Source organism: Ranitomeya imitator, chromosome 5 (assembly GCF_032444005.1).
Source record: "Ranitomeya imitator isolate aRanImi1 chromosome 5, aRanImi1.pri, whole genome shotgun sequence".
Classification (NCBI taxonomy): domain Eukaryota; kingdom Metazoa; phylum Chordata; class Amphibia; order Anura; family Dendrobatidae; genus Ranitomeya; species Ranitomeya imitator.
In genome coordinates, this window is record NC_091286.1 from 442,348,405 (window position 1) to 442,361,973 (window position 13,569).

A 13,569-nucleotide genomic window follows, 5' to 3' on the forward strand; every position below is an offset into this window, starting at 1 on the left:
AATAATTCCACAACATGATGCTGCCGTCCCCTATTTCACAGTTGGGATGGTGTTCTTAGGCTTCCAAGTTTCAAAATTTTAATTTTAGTTTCATCAGACTACAGGACATGTCTCCAAAAATTGAGATCTTTGCTCCTGTGTGCATTTGCAAACATTAATCTGGATTTTTGTGTTTCTTTTAGAGTAATGGCTTCTTCCTGGAAGAGTGGCCTTTCAGGCTATGTTGATGCAGTACTCGTTTCACTGTGGATATTGACACAATCTTGCCAGCTTCGTCCATCATCTTCACAAGCTCTTTTGCTTTTGTTCTTGAGTTGATATGCATATGTCAGACCAAAGCACGTTCATCTCTGGGACACAGGACTCGTCTCCTTCCTGAGCGGTATGATGGCTTGACATTCCCAGCTTGTTTGTATTTGTGTATAATTGTTTGTACAGGTGAACAAAGTACCTTCAGGTATCTTGAAATTGTATCCAAGGATGAGCCAAACTTGAGCAAGTCTACAATTCTCTACCTGATATCTTGGCTGATGTCTTGATACTTTCCCATGATGCTACAAAAAGAAGCAGTGTGCTTCAGGTGTGAATTGAAATAAATCCACAGGTGTGTCTCTAATTAACTCAGGTGTTGCCAAAAAATCAGAAGCTTCCAAACACATTACATCATCATATGGGCAGTCCAGAATTGTTTAAAGGCAAAATAGTCTTACTGTATGTACACTTTTGACTTTGCAGTAAGTAATAAAAATGCCTTAAAACATTTTCTCTCTCTCTCTCTCTCGCCTAAATAAGATTTTGCACTATGGACCCATGCTATGGAATAGGGATGTTTAACCTTCACCCCTAATCCATATTGGGAAAATCCTGGTTCACCCTAGATCAGGGGTGTCAAACTGCATTCCTCGAGGGCTGCAAACAGGTCATGTTTTCAGGATTTCCTTGTACTGCACAGGTCATAATTTAATCACCAACTCATTATTTGTGCAGGTGATTAAATTATCACCTGGGCAGTACAAGGAAATCCTGAAAACATGACCTGTTTGCAGCCCTCGAGGAATGCAGTTTGACACCCCTGCCCTAGATCACCCACTTTAGGGCGGGGTTCCTTTTTAGGCAGTACAGCCTAAATTTACTGGATAGTTCTTGCATAATTTCTATAAAAAATTCAGGATAATCCTGTGGCATAATCTGAACTTATCTGAACAGAGTTGCATAATGCAATATTCATATAAATGATAGTAACATAGCTCACCTGTCAGCATGCCTTCATTTACTATGCAGGTGCCCTTCAGTAAAATGCAATCACATGGAAGGAAAAACCTTTTTCCTGAGAGCATTAGTAGATCTCCAGGGACCAAGTGTCTGGATTCCATTTCCTCATTACCTATAAAAATTTGATTTTAATGGGATAATGTCATGAAAAATCAAAGAGAACTGTCTGGTTTCTATGAGAGTTGCATCGTCTAATGATAGAGACTGGTTTTAGTGAACTATATTATTGCAATTCATGTAAAGCAGTTTTTGGCAGCTTACATGTTAGATTCAAAGACAGGTATAATAATTTACACAACCGTACAGTATCGATATTCTCTTATTTGCATTATGTGCACATGCTATGCGCACAGTTATTAGGCAAATTAGTATTTAGACCATATCATTATTGTTATGCAGATTTGTAAACTCCAAACTGTGTAAACATGAATGCTTATTGGATGAAGCAGATCTAGTCATGTATATTTGTGTAATGAGGGAGGGTCCCGCCTAAGGATATCAATACCCTTTATCAAGATGTGCAGAGTTATTAGGATAAGAACAGGTTCACACTGAGCACATGTGACAGAGTCTGCAGATGCCATGGAGAACGTTCTGCTTCCTGCAACATCCTATAGCATGACTGGTATGTCAGTTGGTCAGTATTGTTGTGGGAAGGCATTTATTTGGATGGACATACAGCCCTCCATGTGCTAGCCAGAGGTACTCTGCATACCATTAGGTACTGGGATGAAATCCTCAGACCCATTGTGAGACCATATGTAGGTGTACTAGGCCCTGGTTCCTACTGGTGCATGACGATGCTAGGCCTCATGTGGTTGAAGTGTGCCAGTAGTTCCTGCATGATGAAGACATTAATGCTATGGACTGGCCTGTCCATTACCCAGACCAGAATCCATTTGAGGACCTCTGAGACATCATGCCTCGTTCCATCCACCAATGTCACGTTGCTCCACAGAGTGTTCAGGAGCTGACTTTTGCTTTAGTCCTGGTCTGGGACTAAATCCCTCAAGAAAACATCTGGCGCCTCATCAGGAGCGTGCCCTGGCATTGTTGAGAGGTCGTATAGGCACGTGGAGGCCACACACACTACTGAGCATCATTTCCTTGTTTTGAGGCATTTCCACTCAAGTTGGATCACCCAGTAATTTGATTTTACACTTTAAATTTGAGTATCATTCCAAATCCATGGGATATTAATTTGTATTTACATTGATCATTTTTATGTTTTATTGTTCTCAATGAATTTCACTATGTAATGCATAAAGATTTGCAACTGGAATATTTAATTCAGTGATATCTAGGATGTTGTATTTTAGTGTTCCCTTTATTTTTTTGAGCAGTGCATTTTGACTTGTTTGTTGTTTTGGTTCTCTTTATCTATTTTTAGTATTTGTGTTAAAATCTGATGTAGGTTTAGGTCAAATGTATTCAGAAATATGGAAAATTCTGAAGTGTTCATAAACTTTAAGCCACCAATGTTCAATCAAACTGTATTTGTGAAACCACAAGCCCCTCTCGGTTACTTACCAGCATCACTAGTGTGCACAGTGATAACAGCGCTGTTATTGGATTCCACCAGTCGGTTCAGTTTTACAGATTGCTGCACAGGTTAAGAACATAGAGACTGTAAATAACATGTTCTCAAGAACCACAGAGAAGAAATTAATCTTACAGAATTAGTAAGCCAAGCAGAGAAGTAACAGATGTATTACTAGTGCAAGCAGACATTCTAATCTAGTGTCAGAAAAAGCAAAGCAAACCTACACTAGGACACCCTTTAACCCCTACACGACATATGATGTACAGCTGCATCATATGCCATGTCCTTGATGCAGGCTCGCACGCGGCTGTTAACCAATCTCCGAGAGCAGCATTTAACATTCACCCTAAGAGGAGCTCGTCATTACCAGCACCCATCTGGACTTCCATAACTTGATTGCAGGATAACCGATGTGTTGCCATGACAGCTGGGGGCCTGCTGAAGACCTCAATGCCTGTCATTGCGATTCTCCTGTGAAAACCATCTTTTAGGTGATGTTCATAGGGTATCATGATTTTAGCTATACATAGTGTTAGCTGTCGAGTTCCTGCTGCTGCACAGGAAAAATCTCGAACCATCTCCTCTGCGATCTCCCATCCTCCTCCAGCCATAGTGGAGCCTGCTCAGCAGATACGTTGGTCCCACCGTTTGGCTCAAACTGATACAGTGCAGCTGGTTACTGCTGTTCTTCCAGGCTCAGCCATTGTACCCAGTACTGATCAGCGGCGAGCAGGCATCCCTGTGACTAAGTCCTGCTTTTCTTCTTCTGAGCATGCCCAAGGGATGGCCTCTCATTGGAGGTCAGGGGTCACATGCTCAGGTCCTGTAGCAGCTCCTATTGGCCATGTACTAGTTTAAGTGTGTGTGTGTGTGTCGATGGATGACAGCTCTGAATAATTCCCATCCCTAGTGTTGTTGACTGCTCACGAATGATGGAGTAATCTAGCGCCACATAAGCACAAGAGCACGATACTTACAGCGTCCATGCAGCAGCGACTGCCAGTGCGGTGCTGTGCACAATCAGTGCATTTTCCTGGCCCTAGACAGGGTGGTTAGTGATGCCCGCCAGTGCGGCGCTGTACTCACACTTGTGCGGTAATTGTAATTGTTAGTTTTCCCCTGGCACCGCGGTTGCAGCACCGAACACTAGTGGTCTAGAGGGACTCTTCCCCCTGTCCTTGTGGCAGAGTTCTTTGACCTCGCCCTAGTGCTTACTCTGCGGTTCAGCGGCCCTGTGAAGCAACAGGGTTCATATCCCTTTTCATACCAGGTGAAGCTAACCCGTGTGTGAACACGTTACACTGCCATATTGTGTCCGCCATTACTTAGCAGCAGGTTCCATCTCTGCACGGTGGACCCTGGGCTGCAAACGCACCTCTCATCACTTATTATCACACCTCCCAACCGATCTCCCATCCTCCTCCAGCCACAGTGGAGCCTGCTCAGCAGATACGTTGGTCCCACCGTTTGGCTCAAACTGATACAGTGCAGCTGGTTACTGCTGTTCTTCCAGGCTCAGCCATTGTACCCAGTACTGATCAGCGGCGAGCAGGCATCCCTGTGACTAAGTCCTGCTTTTCTTCTTCTGAGCATGCCCAAGGGATGGCCTCTCATTGGAGGTCAGGGGTCACATGCTCAGGTCCTGTAGCAGCTCCTATTGGCCATGTACTAGTTTAAGTGTGTGTGTGTGTCGATGGATGACAGCTCTGAATAATTCCCATCCCTAGTGTTGTTGACTGCTCACGAATGATGGAGTAATCTAGCGCCACATAAGCACAAGAGCACGATACTTACAGCGTCCATGCAGCAGCGACTGCCAGTGCAGTGCTGTGCACAATCAGTGCATTTTCCTGGCCCTTGACAGGGTGGTTAGTGATGCCCGCCAGTGCGGCGCTGTACTCACACTTGTGTGGTAATTGTAATTGTTAGTTTTCCCCTGGCACCGCGGTTGCAGCACCGAACACTAGTGGTCTAGAGGGACTCTTCCCCCTGTCCTTGTGGCAGAGTTCTTTGACCTCGCCCTAGTGCTCACTCTGCGGTTCGGCGGCCCTGTGAAGCAACAGGGTTCATATCCCTTTTCATACCAGGTGAAGCTGACCCGTGTGTGAACACGTTACACTGCCATATTGTGTCCGCCATTACTTAGCAGCAGGTTCCATCTCTGCACGGTGGACCCTGGGCTGCAAACGCACCTCTTATCACTTATTATCACACCTCCCAACCGTCCCGTATCTCGCTGGGCAGTCCCGATTTTGAGTCTGCCCCGTGATCACGTGTGGGACCGTATTTGTCCCGCACTGCAGAGCCGCACACCACATATATGGCTGCCGCTGCTCTGTGCGCACAGGACCTGTGATGAGGTCACAGGAGGGGAGGTGTCAGGAGTCACATGATCAAGGGCCTCCGTGTATTACAGGACTCTGCCGTGCTGGTTGTCATGGTGCTGGATTACGGTAAGCTTATGTGTGGGGTCAGGAGGGGTTTACAGTGTGGATGTAGCAGAGCCGTGTGTATATGAGGTGTACGGAGTGAAGGCGTGTGTGAAAGGTGCACGGAGCGGAGCCGTGTGTGCATGAGGTGTACGGAGCAGAGCCGTGTATGCAAGGTGTATGGAGCGGAGCCGTATGTGTATGAGGTGTACAGAGTGGAGCTGTGTGTGTATGAGGTGCACAGAGAGGAGCCATGTGTGTATGAGGTATACGGAGCGGAGCCGTGTGTGTATGTGTATGATGTGCATGGAGCAGAGCCATGTGTGTATGAGGTGCACGGAGTGGAGCCATGTGTGTATGATGTGTACGAAGCGGAGCCATGTGTGCAAGGTGTACAGAGAGGAGCCGTGTGTGTATGAGGTGCACGGAGCGGAGCCGTGTGTGTATGAGGTGTACGGAGCGGAGCAGTGTGTGCAAGGTGCACGGAGCGGTGCCGTGTGTGTATGAGGTGTACAGAGCGGAGCCGTGCGTGCAAGGTGTACGGAGCGGAGCCGTGTGTATCAGGTGTACGGAGTGGAGCCGTGTGTGTACAAGGTGTACGGAGCAGAGCCGTGTGTGCAAGATGCACGGAGCGGAGCCGTGTGTGTATGAAGTGTACGGAGCGGAGCCGTATGTGTACGAGGTGTACGGAGTGGAGACGTGTGTGTATGAGGTGTACAGAGTGGAGACGTGTGTGTATGAGGTGTACAGAGTGGAGCCGTGTGTGTATGAGGTGCACGGAGAGGAGCCATGTGTGTATGAGGTGCACGGAGAGGAGCCATGTGTGTATGAGGTATATGGAGTGGAGCCGTGTGTGCAAGGCGTACAGAGAGGAGCCATTTGTGTATGAGGTGCACGGAGCGGAGCCGTATGTGTCCAAGGTGTACGGAGCGGAGCTGTGTGTGTATCAGGTGTACGGAGTGGAGCCGTGTGTGTACAAGGTGTACGGAGCGGAGCCGTGTGTGCAAGATGCACGGAGCGGAGCCGTGTGTGTATGAGGTGTACGGAGCGGAGCCGTATGTGTATGAGGTGTACAGAGTGGAGCCGTGTGTGTATGAGGTGCAAAGAGAGGAGCCATGTGTGTATGAGGTGCACGGAGAGGAGCCGTGTGTGTATGAGGTGCACGGAGCGGAGCCGTGTGTGTATGAGGTGTACGGAGCGGAGCAGTGTGTGCAAGGTGCACGGAGCGGTGCCGTGTGTGTATGAGGTGTACAGAGCGGAGCCGTGTGTGCAAGGTGTACGGAGAGGAGCCGTGTGTATCAGGTGTACGGAGTGGAGCCGTGTGTGTACAAGGTGTACGGAGCAGAGCCGTGTGTGCAAGATGCACGGAGCAGAGCCGTGTGTGTATGAGGTGTACGGAGCGGAGCCGTATGTGTATGAGGTGTACAGAGTGGAGCCGTGTGTGTATGAGGTGCAAAGAGAGGAGCCATGTGTGTATGAGGTGCACGGAGAGGAGCCATGTGTGTATGAGGTGCACGGAGTGGAGCCATGTGTGTATGAGGTATATGGAGCGGAGCCGTGTGTGCAAGGTGTACAGAGAGGAGCCGTTTGTGTATGAGGTGCACGGAGCGGAGCTGTGTGTGTATGAGGTGTACGGAGCGGAGCCGTGTGTGCAAGGTGCATGGAGCGGAGCCGCATGTGTACGAGGTGTATGGAGCGGAGTCAGGTGTGTACAAGGTGTACGGAGCGGAGCCGCATGTGCAAGGTGTACGGAGCAGAGTCGCGTGTGTACGAGGTGTATGGAGCAGATTCAGGTTTGTACGAGGTGTACGGAGCGGAGCCGCGTGTGTACAAGGTGTACAGAGCAGAGCCATGTGTGCAAGGTGTACGTAGCGCAGCTGCATGTGTAGGAGTAACTATGTGTGGCCATTATACAGTATGGAGCACTGTGTGGCCATTATACTGTACGCAATATCATGTGTGGCCATTATACAGTATTGAGCATCATGTGCGGTCATTATACAGTATGGAGCATCATGTGGGGCCATTATACAGTATGGAGCATCATGTGTGGCCATTATAAAGTATTGAGAATCATGTGTGGCCATTATACAGTATGGAGCATCATGTGGGGCCATTATACAGTATTGAAAATAATGTGTGGCCATTATACAGTATGGAGCACTGTGTGGCCTTTATACAGTATGGAGCATCATGTGTGGCCATTATACAGTATTGAGAATCATGTGTGGCCATTATACAGTATGGAGCACTGTGTGGCCATTATACAGTATGGAGCATCATGTGGGGCCATTATACAGTATTGAGAATCATGTGTGGCCATATTTTTTTGTTTATAATTATTATTTATGAAAGTGTGATCAGCAGTGCTAAATGGGTGTGGTTGGGATGTGAATATGGGTGTGACTAGTTGTGGCCTAAAATTTGCCGCAGCAAGCTATGCGAGCCGCAAACTTTGTCCCTCTTTCCCTTCTTCAAAAGTTGGGAGGTATGATTATATTATTTGGTGCGTTCCGCCAGCCCTAACGCATAGCAAGTGATCGGATGATCAGAGCTTCAAATTCCCTAAGTGGACTAACAAATAAAGTAAAAAGTGAAATGTGAGCAAAATAAGTTTTTAAAAATATGAAAAAAATGAAATGCAAAAGTTCAAATTACCCCCCTTGTGTCCCAAAATAAAACAATACAAAAAATTATTTGATGTTGCTGTGTTTAGAAAAGTACGATCTATCAAAATATAAACTAAATTAATCTGATCAGTAAATACGTAGCAAAAAAATAGGAAATGACAGAATTTTTGGTGCTGTTACAACAATAAAATGCAGTAAGAGTTAATCAACACAATGGATCTGCCCCAAAGTGGTATCAGTGAACACCAGTAAAATTTCAGATCACAAAAAAATAAGCCCCACATAGCCTTATATCCCGGAAATTGAACAATTTATCGGTCTTGGAAAATGATGACAAATGCAACACACCAGCCCATCAAATAAAAAAAAAAGTGTGAGTATTTCTTATGCCAGAAATTCATTACAGTTAGTGACTGGAGTAGCACTACCGGTGAGGTGCACAGAGGTTCACACCACTGAGAAGATGCGGAAAATTCATTAAGTGGTGTGTGACTCTTAATGAATTCAGCACATTGTACTCCAGAAAGCCCTTCATTGGGATTGGTGTCTGCAATGCCTATCTCAATAAATTTTCCATATTGCAAACCTACAGATGGAGGAGTTAAAAAATAAAGCACAAAGCTAACATAATAATTTTGTGTGGTGTTACATCAGAGCACTGCAAGGAAGGTGTAGGCCGGAAGGGTAAAGCACAGCATAGGCCATGAAAGTCTGATCAGTGAGGGTTACACCCGGCACCCCCACCAATCAGATGTTACCAGCATCAGTAGCAAGCAGTTTTCGGAAGCACTCGGAATATAATAGCTCTGTCATTTCTATAGTGGCCATGGGTGGGTACTGTTGATCCGCCCACAAGTGAATAGAGGGTGGGATTCTACACTACGTGGCTATTATAGTTTTGATAAAGCTGCTGTGTTCCCACAACATCTTAGAACTTCCAATCGGCACCGGTAACAGCTGATGTGTGAGAGTACCAGATGTCACATCCCCACTAATTAGTTATTGAAGATCTATCTCAAGGATAGGCCATCAATATTAAGGTAATGCCCAACCCTTTTAAGTACTGCATCTACATATCTTATTAGCATAAAGAAGATTAACTTTATTATAACTAATATTCTCATATACTAGTTAATATAATTTCTTGGATATTATGTTTGTATGCAATAAAAAAGCAATTAAAAACACTGTAATAAAACATACACAGTACCTGTCTGAGGTCGTACACAGTCAGAATGATGGACAGCACAGTAATCACAATAATAACTATTGAGTATTCAATATATCCTTCTGCAAACCATAAACTAAGGCTGGCGGCTTGAAAGAGATAATAAGGATTAAATACCTAACAAAAACAGAAATATACAAAATAAGTATGTTTATTGTGTTCTGTTAAATTTTACATGCCTTATAAAGAAACTCAACTTTCAGGTCGGGTTCAGACGAGCATATGCAGAGTCGTCCTTTTGTCCATTTTATTTATGTCCAAACATAAGCAAAGTCATCTGATTTTTTACAAACATGGTCAAAATTGTTGGTACCCCTCATTTAATTACAGAAAAACCCACAATGGTCACATAAATAATTATTTAAGCTCACAAAAGCAATAATAAATTAAAAATCTATGAAAATGAACAGATGAAATTCAGACATTGCTTTTCAACCATGCTTCCACAGAATTTTAAAAAATTAAACTCATGAAATAGGCCTGGACAGAAATGATGGTACCTCTGAAAATAATGTGACAAAAGGGACATGTTAAATCACGGTGTGTCCACTAATTAACATCACAGGTGTCTACAATCTTGGAATCAGTGAGTGGACCTGTATATAGGGCTACAGATACTCACTGTGCTGTTTGGTGTCATGGTGTTTATCACACTCAACATGAACCAGAGGAAGCGAAGGAAAGAGTTGTCTCAGGAGATTAGAAAGAAAATTATAGACAAACATGTTAAAGGTAAAAGTTATAAGACCAACTCCAAGCAGCTTGATGTTCCTGTGACTACAGTTACACATATTATTCAGAAATTTAAGATCCATGGGACTGGATCCATGCCAACCTCACTGGACGTGGACTCAGTGTGAAAAATGATGACAAATCAAAGAGACGGATAATAAGAATGGTAACAAAAGAGCCCAGAAAAACTTCTAAACAGATTAAAGGTGAGCTTCAAGCTCAAGGAACATCAGTGTCAGATCGCACCATCTGTTATTGACTGAGCTAGAGTGGACTTCATGGGATCATATAAAAGCCAGACTGGAATTTGTCAAACCTCATGTTGACAAGCAATAAAGCTTCTGGGAGAATGTCCTATGGACAGATGAGACAAAAATTGAACTTTTTAGTAAGCCACATCAGCACTATGTTCACAGATGGAAAAATGAAGCATATCAAGAAAAGAACACTGTCCCCACTATGAAACATCGAGGAGGCCCTGTTATGTTCTGGGGCTGCTTTGTTGCATCTGGCACAGAGTGTCTACAATCTGTGCAGGATACAGTGAAATATCAAGACTATCAAGGGATTCTACAGTAGAGATGAGTGTGCTTCCCAGTGTCAGAAAGCTTGGTCTCAGTTGCAGGTCATTTGTCTTGCAACAGGATAATGACCCAAACCACACAGCTAAAAACACCTAAGAATGGCTAAGAGGAAAACATTGGACTGTTCTCAAGTGGCCTTCTATGAGCCCTGACCTAAATCCTATTGAGCATATTTGGAAAGAGCTGAAACATGCCATCTGGAAAGGCAACCTGAAAACACAAGAAAACTGGAGCATTTTGCTCTTGATGAGTGGGACAAAATACCTGTTGAGAGGTGCAGAAGTCTTATTGACAGTTACAGGAATCGTTTGATTGCATCGACTGCCTCAAAAGGTTGTGCAGCAAAATATTAAGTTAAGGGTACCATCATTTCTGTCCAGACCTATTTCATGAGTATTATTTGTTTTAAAAATTCTGTGGAAGCATGGTTGAAAAGCAATGTCTGACTTTCATTTGATAATTTTCATAGATTTTTAATTTATTATTACTTTTGTCAGATATACCGTATATACTCGAGTATAAGCCGAGATTTTCAGCCCAAATTTTTGGGCTGAAAGTGCCCCTCTCGGCTTATACTCGAGTCAATGTGGGTGGCAGGGTCGGCGGGTGAGGGGGTGAGGGCGCTGAGGTATACTTACCTAGTCCCAGCGATCCTCGCGCTGTCCCTGCCGTCCCACGGGCTTCTGTGCTGCAGCTTCTTCCCCTCTTCAGCAGTCACGTGGGACCGCTCATTAGAGATATGAATAAGCGGCTCCACCTCCCATAGGGGCGGAGCCGCCTATTCATTCCTCTAATCAGCGGTGCCGGTGACCGCTGACAGGAAGAGCTGCGGCACCGAAGACCAGGCAGAGGGACAGCGCGAGGATCGCCAGGACTAGGTAAGTATAGCATATTCACCTGTCCGCGTTCCAGCCGCCGGGCGCCGCTCCATCTTCCCGGCCGGCGCCTCCATCTTCCCGGCGTCTGCGCTCTGACTGTTCAGGCAGAGGGCGCGATGACGCATATAGTGTGCGCGGCGCCCTCTGCCTGATCAGTCAGAGCAGAGACGCCGGGAAGATGGAGGCGCCGGAACGAGACGCCGGGAGCTGCAATCAAGGGAGGTGAGTATGTGGTTTTTTTTTTTATTGCAGCAGCGGCGGCAGAGATTTCTATGGGGCACAATGAACGGTGCAGAGCACCGTATATGGCACAGCAATGGGGCACAATGAACGGTGCAGAGCACCGTATATGGGCACAGATATGGGGCACAATGAACGGTGCAGAGCACCGTATATGGCACAGCAATGGGGCACAATGAACGGTGCAGAGCACCGTATATGGGCACAGATATGGGGCACAGTGAACGGTGCAGAGCACCGTATATGGCACAGCAATGGGGCACAATGAACGGAGCAGAGCACCGTATATGGGCACAGATATGGGGCACAATGAACGGTGCAGAGCACTGTATATGGCACAGCAATGGGGCACAATGAACGGTGCAGAGCACCGTATATGGCACAGCAATGGGGCACAATGAACGGTGCAGAGCACCGTATATGGCACAGCAATGGGGCACAATGAACGGTGCAGAGCACCGTATATGGCACAGCAATGGGGCACAATGAACGGTGCAGAGCACCGTATATGGCACAGCAATGGGGCACAATGAACGGTGCAGAGCACCGTATATGGCACAGCAATGGGGCACAATGAACGGTGCAGAGCACCGTATATGGCACAGCAATGGGGCACAATGAACGGTGCAGAGCACCGTATATGGCACAGCAATGGGGCACAATGAACGGTGCAGAGCACCGTATATGGCACAGCAATGGGGCACAATGAACGGTGCAGAGCACCGTATATGGCACAGCAATGGGGCACAATGAACGGTGCAGAGCACCGTATATGGCACAGCAATGGGGCACAATGAACGGTGCAGAGCACCGTATATGGCACAGCAATGGGGCACAATGAACGGTGCAGAGCACCGTATATGGCACAGCTATGGGGCACAATGAACGGTGCAGAGCACTATATGGGGCACAGCTATCGGGAAATAATGAACGGTGCAGAGCACTATATGGCACAGCTATGGGGAAATAATGATCTATTTTTATTTTTGAAATTCACCGGTAAATGCTGCATTTCCACCCTAGGCTTATACTCGAGTCAATAAGTTTTCCCAGTTTTTTGTGGCAAAATTAGGGGGGTCGGCTTATACTCGGGTCGGCTTATACTCGAGTATATACGGTAGGTTATTTCTGTGACCATTGTGGGGTTTTCTGTCATTAAATGAGGGGTACCAACAATTTTGACCACGTGTGTACATCCGTATGCCATCAGTATATACATTTTGTACAATGGATATGGCATATGGTTTTTACATGAATATTTTCATAACTAATAAAGGTCTAATACTATTTCTTATTTTAATAATGAAATTAGATTTGTGAAAACTTATGACATATGGATGGTATTGTGATTTTTGTGCACCAGTATTGACTTATAATAAGCGAGTCTGATTTGGAATACAAATAAAATTAGTGCATGTTGTGATTTTTCACACGTAGATCATTGGCACATGACTACTAAATTGACATTTATTGGTCATCCTCCAAACCTCATGCTACCAACTTTGCATACATTAGCACATGGACATTCAATACGCTCTTCTAAGTGAGCCCTTATACTGTGATTTGTCAGGGTACATTCCGATGGACAGAAAACGCTGTGGGTTGGACACTGCATACATCTGCACGATCCAACTCGCAGTGTCCAGATGTTACAGCATAGTGGATGGGATTTCAAGAAATCCCGTGTCCACTATGCGTGCACCAACTCCCATGCATCACTCATACAATGTATTGGACACCGTGATTCCACACAGTTCAGTGAACACATGCAGAATCACCTGCGTTCTAAAGCCGGCAGCACTTTGGATGCTGCGGACTTGTGCTGCATTCAAAGCGCTGCCAATTACTGGCCGTGTGCACCCTGCCTAATGTATTAATACAAAAAGGGATGATAACATAGCCCATTGTTCATATCTGGAGCTCGAATGCCTGGTTTGTCTTATATCCTGGGAAACATTCTTTCCTGTATATTGACATGTATATAAGTCAAAATTTAAAAAGGGTTTAAACAAAATAATAATTTAAGTAAACCT

At 45.4% G+C, this 13,569-nt stretch overlaps 1 protein-coding gene across 2 annotated transcripts in view; it reads right to left on the reverse strand.

Annotated features, from left to right (window-relative positions):
- LOC138638126 (probable cation-transporting ATPase 13A4) overlaps window positions 1–13,569 on the reverse strand; it is a 355,111-nt gene that overhangs the window by 247,694 nt on the left and 93,848 nt on the right. For both annotated transcript variants that reach the window (XM_069727157.1, XM_069727156.1), the window contains exons 7-9: window positions 9,085–9,219; window positions 2,803–2,875; window positions 1,253–1,384 (exon numbers count right to left, since the gene is read on the reverse strand). In XM_069727157.1, coding sequence (XP_069583258.1) covers window positions 1,253–1,384; window positions 2,803–2,875; window positions 9,085–9,219 — 340 coding nt within the window. The remainder of the gene's footprint in view (window positions 1–1,252; window positions 1,385–2,802; window positions 2,876–9,084; window positions 9,220–13,569) is intronic.